This window comes from Xenopus laevis, chromosome 6L, assembly GCF_017654675.1.
Source record: "Xenopus laevis strain J_2021 chromosome 6L, Xenopus_laevis_v10.1, whole genome shotgun sequence".
In the NCBI taxonomy this organism is placed as follows: domain Eukaryota; kingdom Metazoa; phylum Chordata; class Amphibia; order Anura; family Pipidae; genus Xenopus; species Xenopus laevis.
Genome location: NC_054381.1, coordinates 29,658,746 through 29,672,981, shown reverse-complemented (window position 1 = coordinate 29,672,981; position 14,236 = coordinate 29,658,746). Strand labels below are relative to the sequence as shown.

Here is a 14,236-nt window from a genome sequence, read left to right as displayed (position 1 = left end):
GCTGGTCAAATACTGGTCAGGTTGCAACCATAGGCATATCACATCTACAAGTACCTAACCATTTCCAGAATAGGCTGTGCCAGGCTAGCAACCAATAAGAACTTTGTATTTATTTTGCTACTAGATCAGTAAAAGCTACTTGCTTTATGAGTTACACAATCAGGACAAATTTGGCTGAAATTGCAAAAATCGAATAACTTTACTGGGGAATGTTCTGACAAAGTTTTCCATTTTTACTCTGTTCTACAGCTGGTCTTGTTAATGCCAGAATCTGGAATGCCTGCATGTTGACAGGCCCAGATTTGTGGAGAGGCCACCAAGGTCCCGTTCCTAGAGCGGCAAGATTTTAGGGGTGGCATGCTGCCCAACCACATCCACATTGGTTCAGAAACACTGGGGATGCGCAGGAGATACAATCGTTTTTAAATTTCCCGTGTGCAAATCCCCATTGCTCCAGTCCCGATGATGAAAATTTGAGCGATTGGGGTGACGAATGACAGTGGGCCTAGGGGCGCCCGTTATGTAAATCCGGCCCTGCATGTCGATCGAAAATATGAAACACGTATTCAGAAGAAATACCACTTTTCAGTAAACCTAGTATTTTATCTATAGTATCTACGCTGAATACTGATTGTGGGAAGGGGGCAGGAATGAGACTTTGGGAATCCTGAAAAATTATAAATAAAGAAAAGAAGAGCAGACAATTCCCTGAAATAGTCAAAGAAAGGCAGCAATGGATATGTAGCAACATGGAGAGATAACTACTTTGCTACATGGAAATTCACTTATTAAGCATAAACCATTTTAATGAGCCACACTGGCAACAAATGGGCTCATGTCATACACGCATGATTTCTAGGGTAGTCAATATTTTATTTGCGTTCTGTTCCCAATAGTGAAAAAAGGATTTCTAATGAAGATGGTGCTTGGCTGCCACCTGCTGAACAGACAGATGTACTACCCTCTCATCAAATATTCTGCGTTAAAGGTAAATCATTAAATTTTGCTCTGTTTTCTTATAAGCGTGGGGGAAACAAATAAATCTATGAACTCCGCTGCGACTTGTAAAGCAGAATAGAAACCGCAGCGGAACGTCGGCTACGCTTCCAAATTAGATTTAATATGAAAATCATTGCAAGTCTGCCAAGGACCATGACAACCGAAGCCTTTTTGTGAGACTGTAACTGGATTACAATGATGAGAATATACTTTGGCTTCCCTTGTGTACCATGCATCTTACTCAGAGTTCCAAAGTCTGCGATGACAACTCCCATGGCAACACTGTATATTAAAATAATGAAGAATCATATCTAACCAAATGCTTTCCTCTCTACTCAGTCAATCCTGACGCAGGCAGGGACGTCTTGCTTAAGCGATATGATTCTTGCACCGTAATACTGGGGAACATTACATTTTTAGGTTGCTATAGGAAATGGTTAAATGTTAGGTTTGCCAGTTTCGCATTATGATCCGTTCTATAGCTGGTGGAAGTTTAAATACCAACACATGGACAGTACATAAGCAGGAAGGGGAGATGGGTTATTCTATGAATGGAGAGAGGCAGTATTTCACTCTAGCAGACTGTGGTGATCTCTGAACTTCACTCCTTGATAAATATGCCTTATAGAGATATACTGGATGTATTATACAAATTAAAAAAAATTAAAATAAAGAATGTATTAAATAAATAGAGATGTAAGCAATAAAAAAAGAATCATCAAAGCAATGATTTTGATTTAGTTGCGAGAATGATGGAGTGATTTTTTTTTTCTTTGTCAGTACTTTAAGTTTTAGATCAAAAAGAGGTGAAGTAAGAAGGCTAATAATTTGAAAGCAATGAAAATATATTGAAGACTAGCTGCTATGGTGCTTTGAATACGTTCATCTATAACAGTCAGTTTAGAATACTAGGTAAGAATGTAAGAGCCCCCATATACTTTGCCGTCTGCTTATTTTCATTGAAAAAATGAGTAAAAAAAAAGATAAGTACTAAGCCATATCAGACTGATCCAATTGTTGGCCTTTATGCAGGAGACTGTGGGGCAAGAACCACACGGAGTGACTCACTGACATAGTTCTTACCCAACACCTGCTCGCCAGGCCATACATAAATAAATACATATGCTGTCATCTCAGCCTGGAGTAACAGTTAGTCTAGTGCAGTGCCATTTTACCATTCCAGCTCCAGCTACTTTTCACCAGATTTCCCCAGAAGGAAGAGTATTGGGGGTATTTACTACCACTCATTTAAGGTTAAAATTCACCTTTTGCTTTTACAACAACAAGAACCAGCTCCAGAACCCACGCTTTATTCTCATTTCAGTTCTGATTCAAGTATGGCAGCTCTTGCAAAGTGAATTAAAATGAAATACAGGTATGGGATGTGTTATTCAGAATGCTTGGGACCTGGGCTTTTCAAGATAACGGACTGTTCCATAATTTGGATCTTCAAACCTTAAGTCTACTAGAAAATCATGTAAACATAACATAAACTCAATAGGCTGGTTTTGCTTGTAGACAGAAGCCGAAACAGTCACACAGCATTTTCTGTCAGCGAGCTGTCCATCCCTTTACGCTCCGTCTAGAACAAAAACGTGGCCGGCCAGGAAATCCCCTTAATAGATTCCGGCGTGCTGCCTGCCTCTGGCAATAAATGGATAGGTGCTGGGCACAGAGGTTAAGGAATTAAGTGGCTTAGTAACAATCTATAGTGTCAGGATGTCTCGCATCTCTAAATTGCTGCTAACAGTCACCAAGTGTCAGAACAACGAGGAATGTGATCTTACCACCTCATCATCAATCTACATAACGCATGACAGAGTCCTGTATTTTTATGCCCGATCAATTCCATCAGCATTAGGTATGCTAATCTAGGCAGCTGCGGCAGAACGAGGGCCCGTAATGTGAAGGTAGTCTATCTGCAGCCCTACGGCAATGTTTATGCAGCTGGAGGAGGATAATAAAACATCCGAAACTCAGTATTGGAAATTAAACTCTTTCCTGCCCTGGTTTCTATCCCATTTCAAGCCCAACAACTGTATGTGCACTGGTCGCTTTCAAGAGCTGGAAAGGTACATATATTAGCCTATTGAGGTGTGCCATGTCCCCTGTGTAATTTAGGCTCTTTGAGGTGCTATTTATAATGTAATACATTTGGTTAAGGTTTGCACATTTTCAGTTTTTTTGTTTTTTTTAGAAATTATTTATATAACTTTACCATTGACAGCATTATCACAACTCTGGCAATTTTGTTGCACTTTGCCCTAAAAGGGCAATAGCCCCCCATTCACCTTTCTGAGTAATAATAGGTTATCAAACAAAGAAGAGTCACTTTGAGCTGATTGCTACTGCAAATAAATGTTGGATATAGGACTCTACTTTAGGGCAATGACACACTCAATCACCCAGTGTGCCATTACCCTAAAATAGAGTCCAGCACGGGTCCAATTGGAAGGACTCATGCCCAACCCAATCCTGCGGACCTCTGACCCATATCCACCACCTAACACATCCCCTTCCCCAGAGCCACTACTCGACCCGGACCCTATTAGTCAAAATTACCACTCGACCCGGGATCCGTGAAACTGGAAGTGACATAATCTCCGACCGGAAATGACGTCACTCCGCGGCCTATTCATCCGTAAAGGTACAAGAAATTTCCTTGCAGCAACAGGGAGCGACCAGTCCTGAACATTTGCCGGGTAAACTGAATTGGTTAAATGCAGGTAGGTGCTTTGCAGTTTACATTATTCTTTATTTACCCAGCTCTGACGTATTCTGCAGCACTTTAAAGAGATTATACAACATTCACATAAGTTTCTACGCCAGTGGAACTTACAGTTTAAAATCCCTATCACTTTCACAAATAGTATGGCCAATCCTATCAGGAGTCAATTAACCTGCCTGTATGGGAGGAAACCCATCCATAGACACAAAGAGAACATACAGACTCCTTTCAGATAGTGCCCTGGCTGAAAGCATCCATTGTGCCCCCGTGCTGCCTAAATTTACTGTGCCCACATTTATCTTCCCAAGAACCATCGTTCATTTTGTTTAGAATTTCTACAAGGAATGTCCAGCAATTGCAGTTTAAGGATAGATCTACTGCAGTCTGTTAACAAACATAATTTGTTTTATATGCCCAGGGAATGCAGAGAACAAATGCCACACGTCGTCTTAACACAGCAAACAATTATGACTAAAGAAAAATAGCTTAAGGGCACATTGGACCATGGATGTCTCCCAAACGAGGGCGAGAAATAAAAAGGCAGGGAAATCATTAGCGCTGGATAGATAGAGAGTTGAGCTGAAGACAAAAGTCTCTTTGTTTGCTACAGCAGCCTCCAAAGGATAGGAGTACAGGGAACTTGCATGTACGCGGAAGATAACATGATTTTCATCGGAAAGAGCGGCCTGGCTAATAGCCACAGGTTTGTCTTATTAGGGCATCCCTTTACCAGAATCAATCCACACAGCTTCTCATCACAAATGGAGAATTAACTGGCTAAAGCCACTGATACAAGGCAGCCTGATAAAATGGAAACAGCATAAAATGGAAACTTGCACTGCTCCCAACCAGGTTATTCAGTTATTAATAAAGATACGCAGCTGAATTTAACAAAAAGATGCAGCCTAAGCATCACGAGAACTAGAAAAGCCATAAAACAACAGGAAACTTGTCCAATAAATTTGGATTTAATAAATAAACATCACAGATGTACTGATCAGTTTGTGTTTTATTTTATGTTGGAGGAAATAAATTTGATTATTCCCTTTAAGGAACAGTAACACCAAAAAATGAAAGTGTTTTAAAAGAATGACAATATAATGTAGTGTTGCCCTGCACTGGTACAACTGGTGTATTTGCTTCAGAAAATAGTTTATATAAACAAGCTGCTGTGTAGCCATGGGGGCAGCCATTCAAAGCTGAAAAGGAGAAAAAGCACAGGAGACACAGCGAAGAACAGATAAGCTCAGTAGTATATAATAGGATTCTTCAGAACTTATCTGTTATCTACTGTGTCTCCTGTGCTTGAATAGCTGCCCCCTTGGCTACACAGCAGATTGTTTATATAAACAATAGAAGAGTTTCTGAAGCAAACACAGCAGTTTTACCAGTGCAGGGCAACAGTACATTATATTGTCATTCCTTTAAAAACAGTGTCGGACTGGCCCATCGGGATACCAGGAAAACTCCCGGTGGGCCAAGGTGTCAGTGGGCCCTCATGCTGCTAAACTTTTGGCCTATTTCATGGCCATTCCCTATTTCTATGAGAACAAAGAGGTTAAATAGATGGAATAATTGATTATAGTGTGTCAAGAAAACAGACTAGGAGAATAGAGGTTGATTGAGGAGATGAAGAATAATATACTGAGAGTGGCTCCTGGTCTAAGGTTTTATGGTGGGCCCCTGGTCTAAGGTTTTTAGGTGGGCCCCTGGTGTCCCAGTCCGACACTGTTTAAAATACTTTAATTTTTTGTTGTTACTGTTACTTTACTTACACAGTAATGCTCAGTCACCCTAAATGAACACTTATTCACCCTGGGAAAAATTAAGGCTGTCTGTTAGGGATCCAAATTGGGCAGTTCACAAGGACCTAAAAAAACCTTTGGCGCAGGCACTAAATTAAGGCAATCTTCCACCAGGCAGATAAATTCAAAGTGAAGAGTTTATTGTGTCCACAGCCTTACGCATTTCGTGATAAACACTTAATCAAGGACCTCACACACAAAACAGTTCTCAGCAGAAAGAGTGGGGGAATAGCAGACAGGCTCCAAAAGCCCTTTGGAATATCCTACTCATTGCCTCTTCTCAGATACTCTTACCTACAATTACTCACACAAGTCAATGTCTACAATCTAAAGCATTTAAGGAGGCAGTATACCCACTTGTTTAACATGAACTGAATGAAAACGGCCTGTGCTGAAATAACTTTTTGTCTATTGTTTTAATAATGAAAAATCTGTTTAGTTCTTTTAGGTAAACAGGATAACTCTTCCAGTGGAGAGATAAGCAGAAGTGTATGATGCAGGTTGACCGCACCTCGCAAGGACCTCACACGGAATAGCTTCAATGATCCTATTTGCACTGTTCATGAATTAAAAAATAAACAAAAAACAGACTTTTCATGTCAAAAACAATAGGCAAAAAATAAGTCCCATTCATTGAAAAGGGGGTAAACGACACCTTTAAATGGTAAAGCAGTTCATAACATATGGTACATGCTGTTTCAATGTTTGTTAATATATTGATAAGAGTAAGTACAAAGGCTCTGTACGTTTTCCCTACATATAATTTAGCCAAATTAACTTTGTCATTCAGATTTTTTGCATGATAAAAGCTCGGGCCCCCAAAGCATGCTGCCTAAATAAAGCAATGACTGCAGTTTAATTAGGAGAAGGTGCTCCTTTCTACTTTAAATGTATTTCATTTGAGATTGTATACTAAAAATACTTTTAACAAAACTATTGTTATCAATAGCAAGAGACTCTAATTCAGAGCAGACCTATCCACCCCTTTTATTTCTGCCCCAAGGGAAGGAATTCTTTTCAGATTAAAGTGGACCTGTCACCCAGACATAAAAAGCTGTATAATAAAAGTCCTTTTCAAATGAAACATGAAATCCAAATTCTTTTTTTTTTTTTATTAAAGCATTCATAGCTGTAAACTCGTTTAAAAATATCAGTTGTCAATCAAATATTGCCTGCCCCTCCTCTCTGCCTTAGACATAGAGGCGGGGAAAGCAATTACTTTCACTTTCCATTCAGCACTTCCTAAATGTCACTGCTCTCCTCACATTCCCCAGTTCTCTTAACCATTTAATTTTGTAAACAGTGGATGGGGAAGGACATCAGGTCCCCCATTCTGGTGCACAAACAAGATTCTGAGATGATGCAAGGCTTGCCTTAATAACAGTGTCCACAAAATGGCTCCTGCCTGCTTGCTATAATTATGAATTCCCAGACTGATGGAAACAAGATTCAAATAAATTATATAGTGTACAGTAAAGTTCATTTTGCTTGACTAACATGATAAAATAGGATTTGGAATCATTTTTTTGGGTGACGGGTCCCCTTTAAAGTAATGGGATGGCCAGACCAAATGATAAATCTGGCATTCGAATTGGGGGATTAAAATTCAAAATGTGACATAATTTTGACACCAAAATAAATTCGAATTTATTCGAGACCCTTAATAAATCTGCCCCTAAAATTGATGGTAAGTTGCATCTATATACCAAAATGTACAAATTCACCCAAATGGGAGCAATTTCTCTGGAGCAAAAGGAAAAGGAGCAATTCTAAACCTGCATTGGCGGATATGCTAAATTTCACTAAAATACTACCAACGGGATTATGCCAACTCAGTCTGCCATCATCTACAGTAATTACAGAATTTGTTCTTCAATTTATCAAAACATTCCTTTCTGTAAAATTGTAATCCATGTTTCTCTCAAATGAGCAGTGTTCCTTGTCAGCAACATAGCTATTGTTACAGCATGGTTCACAGAAGCCGCCTAATGAATCATTTATTAATTGATCAATAAACAGGGTAACTCAATAACACACGATTTTTATCCACTTTCCTCCTCCTTTTCATGCTGACATGTAATATTAACCCTGAGACGTTTCTAAATGAAATGAATATGTTTTTGTTTATCCGAGGCTGCACAAAATATTGCATAAAGGAGAGACCGTTCCCTCTTGGTTTGATTATTTCATCAGCATCTACAAATGTGTCTTTGGTCGTCAGAGTTATATTTTTCATTTATTACTTTGAAAATGAAAAGATAACCCATAAAGCCACTCCCCCCCTAATAAAATGATTAAATTAGTGTGTGTTTTACAGTTCTCTATCTGCTACGAAAAAAAAATCCATGGGTATACATGACAACAAATAATGGAATATGTCGGTCTCACTCGCTTTACATTTGAAATATTGATCTGACTGTGTCAGGTCTAATTTAAAGAGCAGAATAGGAGACATACATGTTCTGTGCCTTCTGTCATTCCCCGGACTGACGTGATGGCAGGACTTATTATAGGGGTCTTGCTTTGTCAAGTATGTTTAAGGGTCTGATGTTGAACATGCATTTTGACTGTAACCCTTTCTTTACAAGTCACCTCAAATAATAAAACTACAGGTATGGGATCCATTATCTGGAAACCAGTTGTCCAGAAAGCTCCAAATTAAGGGAAGGTCATCTCCCATAGACTCCATTTTAATCAAATAATTCAAAATTTTAAAACTAATTTCCTTTTTCTCTGTAATAATAAAACAGTACATTGTACTTGATCCAAACTAATATAGAATTAATCATTATTGAAAGAAAAACAACCCCTATAGGGTTTATTTAATATTTAAATAATTTTTTAGGAGACAAAGTATGGAGATCCAAATTATGGAAAGGATTTGTTTCTGGTCTACGGAAAACCCCAGGTTCTAAGCATCCCAGATAACAGGTCCCATACCTGTATTACATTTAGTTAAAGTAAGTTAATAATACTTAAAAAGTTGTTTATAAAGTGGCCATTGGTGTTTTGATGCTGAGGAATAAATGTGTGTAAAGACAACAAGTTGAGCATCATCAACGTTTCATTGCCCTAAATATTTTGACCCTATTTTAAAATAATACTTTATTTTCAAATAAAACTTTCAACTACAACCATGCAGTGATTTGAATAAGAGACTGGAATTGGAATAGACAAAGGACGGAATAGGTAGATAAGGAGTAACAATAACAATACAATTGCAGCCACAGAGAGCCATAGTTTGTCTGTCAGTGACCCATATCTGGAAGCAGAAAGGAAGGCAAATAATTAAAAAACTATAAAAAAGAAATATATGATGAAGACCAATTGTGAATTTTCTATTTTATAACATACTAATATCTAACTTAAAGGGTTTTTTCACCTGCCAACACTCTTTTCAGTTTAGTTGGTTTCAGATAGTTCACCAGAAAACAAGACATTTTCCAATTACTTTCTGTCTAATATTAAAGTGTAAAGTTCAATTTTTCAGCTTCTAAAGAAGCTCTGGGAGGGGAGGGTCGCTAACTCTGTAAACTGTTTTAAATTTATATATTTAGTTGATACATTTGTTATCTGCTGAGCAGAATCTCTGAGTTTCATTAGGGTAAGGGCACACCTGGAGATGCGGGGAGATTTAGTCGCCCAGCGACTAATCGCCTCTTCTTTGGGGCGACTTATCTCCCCAAACTGCTTCCCTGTGTCTTCCGCCTGCTTCAGGCGAGAGGAATCTTCGGGCGAATTCGGAAATCGAAGCGACACAAGTGCATTAGCACAGGCGTTTTTTCATTGAAGCAGGCGGAAGACACGGGGAAGCAGTTCGGGGAGGTTAGTCGCCCCAAAGAAGAGGCGATTAGTCTCCAGGCAACTAAATCTCCTCGAATCTCCAGGTGTGCCCTTATCCTTAAAAGCAGCTGTTAGAATTGATACAATAGTTGCTAATACTCCAGAGATGCTGCTGAGCAATGTATCAACTACATGTTGCAAAATAGTAACAGTTCAGAATCTGCACCTGAATTACTGAGCTGCCAGACTCAAACGCCAGAGACAGGGACATTAAACTTTACAAATAGATTTTGAAAAAACAGTAAAAAATAAAAAATGGAAAGTGATTAAAAAAAGTCTTTATTTCTGATGAACAATCTGAAAACAATTGAACTTAAAAAAAAGTGTCTGGAAGGTGAACAACCCTTTTAATGTTCAACCACCTCTTTAATTTTTTAGCAAATAAAGGCTGTACTTAATGATGAACAAATCTGTCACGTTTCGCTTCGCTGAAAAATTTGCAAAACTACAAAAAAATTCAGCGAAACACATTGCAGTCAAGGGGCGTCAAAACATTCTTTCTGTGCGCAACAATTTTTCTCGATCCAATTGCATTTAAGTCAATGGCCATTTTTTATTATGGCCACTTTTTTGTCCAAATGCATTAAAGTCAATCTGCGTTTTTTCTTATGGCGACTTTTTGTCAAAATGCATTGAAGACAACCTTAATTCTACTAGAAAATCATGTAAACATTAAATAAACCCAAAAGGCTTTTGCTTCCAATAAGGATTAATTATATCTTTGGTGGGATCAAATACAAGGTACTGTTTTATTATTACAGAGAAAAAGGAAATCATTTTTAAAAACTTGGATTATTTGGATAAAATTGAGTCTATGCCGCAATTTAGAGCGAATTTTTGTCCAAATGCATTGAAGTCAATGGTCATTTTTTCTTACAGCGAAATGCGGAACTTCACCGTGAATCCATGGCTGGCGAAAAAAATTCGCTCATCACTAGCTGTAGCCTAATGCTTAAAGTTGTACTCTCTGCCAGAAGCAGCACTAAAGGAATTATACCCCTGATCTAATGATAAAAATCAAGCAGGAGCAAGAAGAGTGTTCCATACGTGAATATTTTAATATATACTGTATTTATGTGATTGTTTATTATGGATTCTCCACTATCCTAAGCTTATATTATGAAGGCAAGATTTAAGTTTTCACCTAGCCTTCGGCAGCTACAGTTACTAATCTCGTAATAATGCCACTGGGGAAAAACAGATATGTAAATTCTGTATCATAAAGAACGAGAAGGGGCCCCATGTCATATAACTATAATATAATGCTCCCCATGTCATATAACTATAATATAATGCTCATCTGTTCAACAAAAGGATCGCTGAAGTGCCGCATATCGGAGGGAAACGCTCAGAGGCTGCTCCAGTCATACACTGTCCTACAAATGATTTCATGGCACATCTGCAAGACAGCATTAAGGGTAGCGAGGAAATCAATCAGCGATGCAATGAGTTAAAACAATGCCCGATGGAACTCTGATCACTGACATTTATCTCCTGCAAAATATTTATGATTACTGAGATTGCACTTTTATTGTAGTTTCCTCTAATATATCCTCCTCCATCCTCAACTTCTCAAGCAGCCCATATGTACGGCTGATGCAGAGCCAATCATAATTCATATGAAAACTCAGCATTCCCTGACAACTTATTATTTGTGCAGCAATCATTTCCTGTGGAGATGCTTGTTCAATTTGCTACAACTGCTGTGAATTTCAGTCTACTATACAGCCAGAACAAATAGTTCAAATTAACCCTTTGCTGTCAAAGGTAAGGCTGACACAGACCTTCAGTGCTGCTTTTCAGGCAACATTAACTTGTGTCTCTAGAGAAAGTAAAAAAAGGTATACATTTATAGACACATTAAAAATAATTCAATACCACTGATGGATAGTCCATTGCATAACAGTTACTGTATAAGGACTAATGAGCAACAGATTTTCAAGTGTTATGTTGTCAACAGGTGTATATTGAACGAAAACAATAATTATTGCAAGCTGTTATTATTCTTATCGGTAAAGGTATGGGACCTGTTATCCAGAATGCTTGAGATCTGGGGTTTCCCCGGTAATGGATGTTTCCATAATTTGGATCTTCATACCTGAAGTCCACTAGGAAATCTTGTAAACATTAAATAAAAACAATAAGCTGGTTTTGCTTCCAATAAGGATTAATTATATCTTAGTTTGGATCAAGTACAAGGTACTGTGTTATTATTACAGGGAAAAAGGAAATTGTTTTTTAAAAACTTGGTTTACCTGGATAAAATGGAGTCTATGGGAGTAAGCCTTTCTATGATTTAGAGCAGGGGTCCCCAACCTTTTTTACCTGTGAGCCACATTCAAATGTAAAAAGAGTTGGGGAGCAACAAAAGCATAAAAAAGTCCATTGGGGTGCAAAATAAGGGCTGTGATTGGCTATTCGGTAGCCCCTATGTGGACTGGTAGCCTACAGGAGACTCTACTTGGCACTATACTTAGTTTTTATTCAACCAAAACTTGCTTTCAAGCTTGGAAATCAAAAATAAGCACCTGCTTTAAGGACCCTGAGAGCAACATCCAAGGGGTTGGAGAGCAACATGTTGCTCGCGAGCTACTGGTTGGGGACCACTGATTTAGAGCTTTATGGCTAACAGGTTTTTGCATAATGGATCCCATAGCTGTACAAGAAGACCTTTTTTGCTTTTGGATTATTTGGATAAAATGGAGTCTATGGGAGACGGCCTTTCCGTAATACAGAGCTTTCTGGATAACAGGTTTACGGATAACAGATCCCATAGTTGTATTATTTTTTCTGTATCTAGTATGTTACCATGTTTAGTTAATATTTTGCTATGTACAGGTATGGGACCTGTTATCCAGAATGCTTGTGACCTGGGGTTTTCCAGATAATGGACTGTTTCATAATTTGGATCTACAATCCTTTAAGTCTACTAGAAAATTGTGTAAACATTAAATAAACCCAATAGGCTGGTTTTGCTTCCAATAAGGTTTAATCTTAGTTTGGATTAAGTACAAGGTACTGTTTCATTATTACAGAGAAAAAGGAAATAATTTTTAAAAACTTGGATTATTTGGATAAAATGGAGTCTATGGGAGACAACCTTTCTGCAATTTAGAGCTTTATGGATAACAGGTTTTCAGATAATGGATCCCATAGCTGTACAAGAAGACCTTTTTTTATCTTATTTCAAAATAAAAAAAAGTTTTGAAAGCAAGACTTTAAAGCCACATAGTGTAGTGGCTCAAGGAAACAATAGGGATCTTTGCAGATTTACAAAGAGCAGATATCCGGTGACATTTATTTTCACTTTGTCTTCCAGTCTAAATGAATTGGCACTGTCTGCGCTCTGTTTAGCAGTGACATATAAATGAGGGAAGGAAAAGGTGTGGAACATAGGGATAACCTTCCTGCCCTTAATGTTATTTAGATGTGCAAATTAGGTAGAGGCAGTGGATTCACCTCAATAAGACACTGTACTTACTGCCTGCCCCATGGAAGGTGGTTAGACAGGTCGGCCTGATACAATGCTCTTTGCCTATTTACTAAGGGAGTGCACTGCCTATTATAAGCTCAGAATGTTTATATTCATATTTTAATGGAAAAAATAAAGGATCCTTGAGAAAGGGCCCCAGGGGGACCAAACAATGGAATACAGATACTGTACCATGCTCTATAAATAAGTCACATTTTGAACACTAATGGGAGTACTGATCCATTTGGATTCATACATAATAATTTGATTGTGCACTCCATCTCGCAAAATGATGAATGCAATCACCTTGAGATCTTTAAGAAAAACAGAGGATTAGATGTGGAAGGGAATGCACATTATTACTGCTAATCCCAACTGCTTGTGTTAGAGCCTCACGGGGGCAGCTCGTTTGTTATGTCAATAATAACAGACAAAGTTGGCCTTTATGAAATGTGCCATGAGATCAATTAACAATGTTTTATTTATAAAGGATGCATTAGAGATCAGATTTATTGATGGAGAAGCATGTTAAATCCTGTGATGTTATTAATACGTATTATAAAAAATACGGCTGAAGAGCAAGGTTGCTTCCTATTGATTTGGTCTATCCTTGTCTGCAGTTTGGGGCTCTTTACTGTAATTTTCATCCAAAAATCAAATGCAAATCTTTGTGTCATGTAATCATTTCTTTAAAAAAGGTTTGCAGATTTACATTGCATTGATTTCTTAAATTTTATTCCTGCGTCTAATTCCTGCGTAAATTCACAAATGGGTTTGTGGTTTATTTACATCGATCCAACACTCATTAAGAAATATCCATGTACCTCTGCCAGCTCCTCTGTGCCATCTCCTTGCATTTCTGCCTCTTTTTTCTGCAGACTTGGTAGCCATGATGTCAAACTCTTCATCAGATTTTCCTTTCCCTCCTGCAAAATAAGTATATTTTACTCTATATTACAGCATAAAGCAACATTTCCACCGTATATTTGTTATGCATGCAGCTCTGTATAGTTGTGTGAATGTGCAAATGCATGTGCTTGTTGTAGAAGCTCTCACAAAGAGGTTAATACAAAGTGTTTATAGGAATGAAAACTGAATGCTATTTGATTATCACACCATGAGAAAAAAAGAAAAGACAAAGAGATTCAAGGTATAGGAAACTTCATATCCTATAAGTATGAACACAAGTTCATGCAGTAAATATACAGTCATAAATAAAGCAATATAATCAATAGTCTGTCCATTTGCAGCACATTTGCAATTCTCTAAATCCCATTTTAATAAAAGAAAACATTTTTCTTTCCATACACTTTAACCTCTAAGGTTGCAAGCTCTCAGAAGATAAATGGAAAATGTGTAATATATGTATACAAACTCGATTTATATTGC

At 37.9% G+C, this 14,236-nt stretch overlaps 1 protein-coding gene across 1 annotated transcript in view; it reads right to left on the bottom strand.

The window, feature by feature from the left end:
- Positions 1–14,236, bottom strand: part of LOC108718825 (probable assembly chaperone of rpl4) — a 240,769-nt gene that overhangs the window by 197,161 nt on the left and 29,372 nt on the right. The window contains exon 7 of the mRNA XM_018267301.2: positions 13,672–13,773. Coding sequence (XP_018122790.1) covers positions 13,672–13,773 — 102 coding nt within the window. The remainder of the gene's footprint in view (positions 1–13,671; positions 13,774–14,236) is intronic.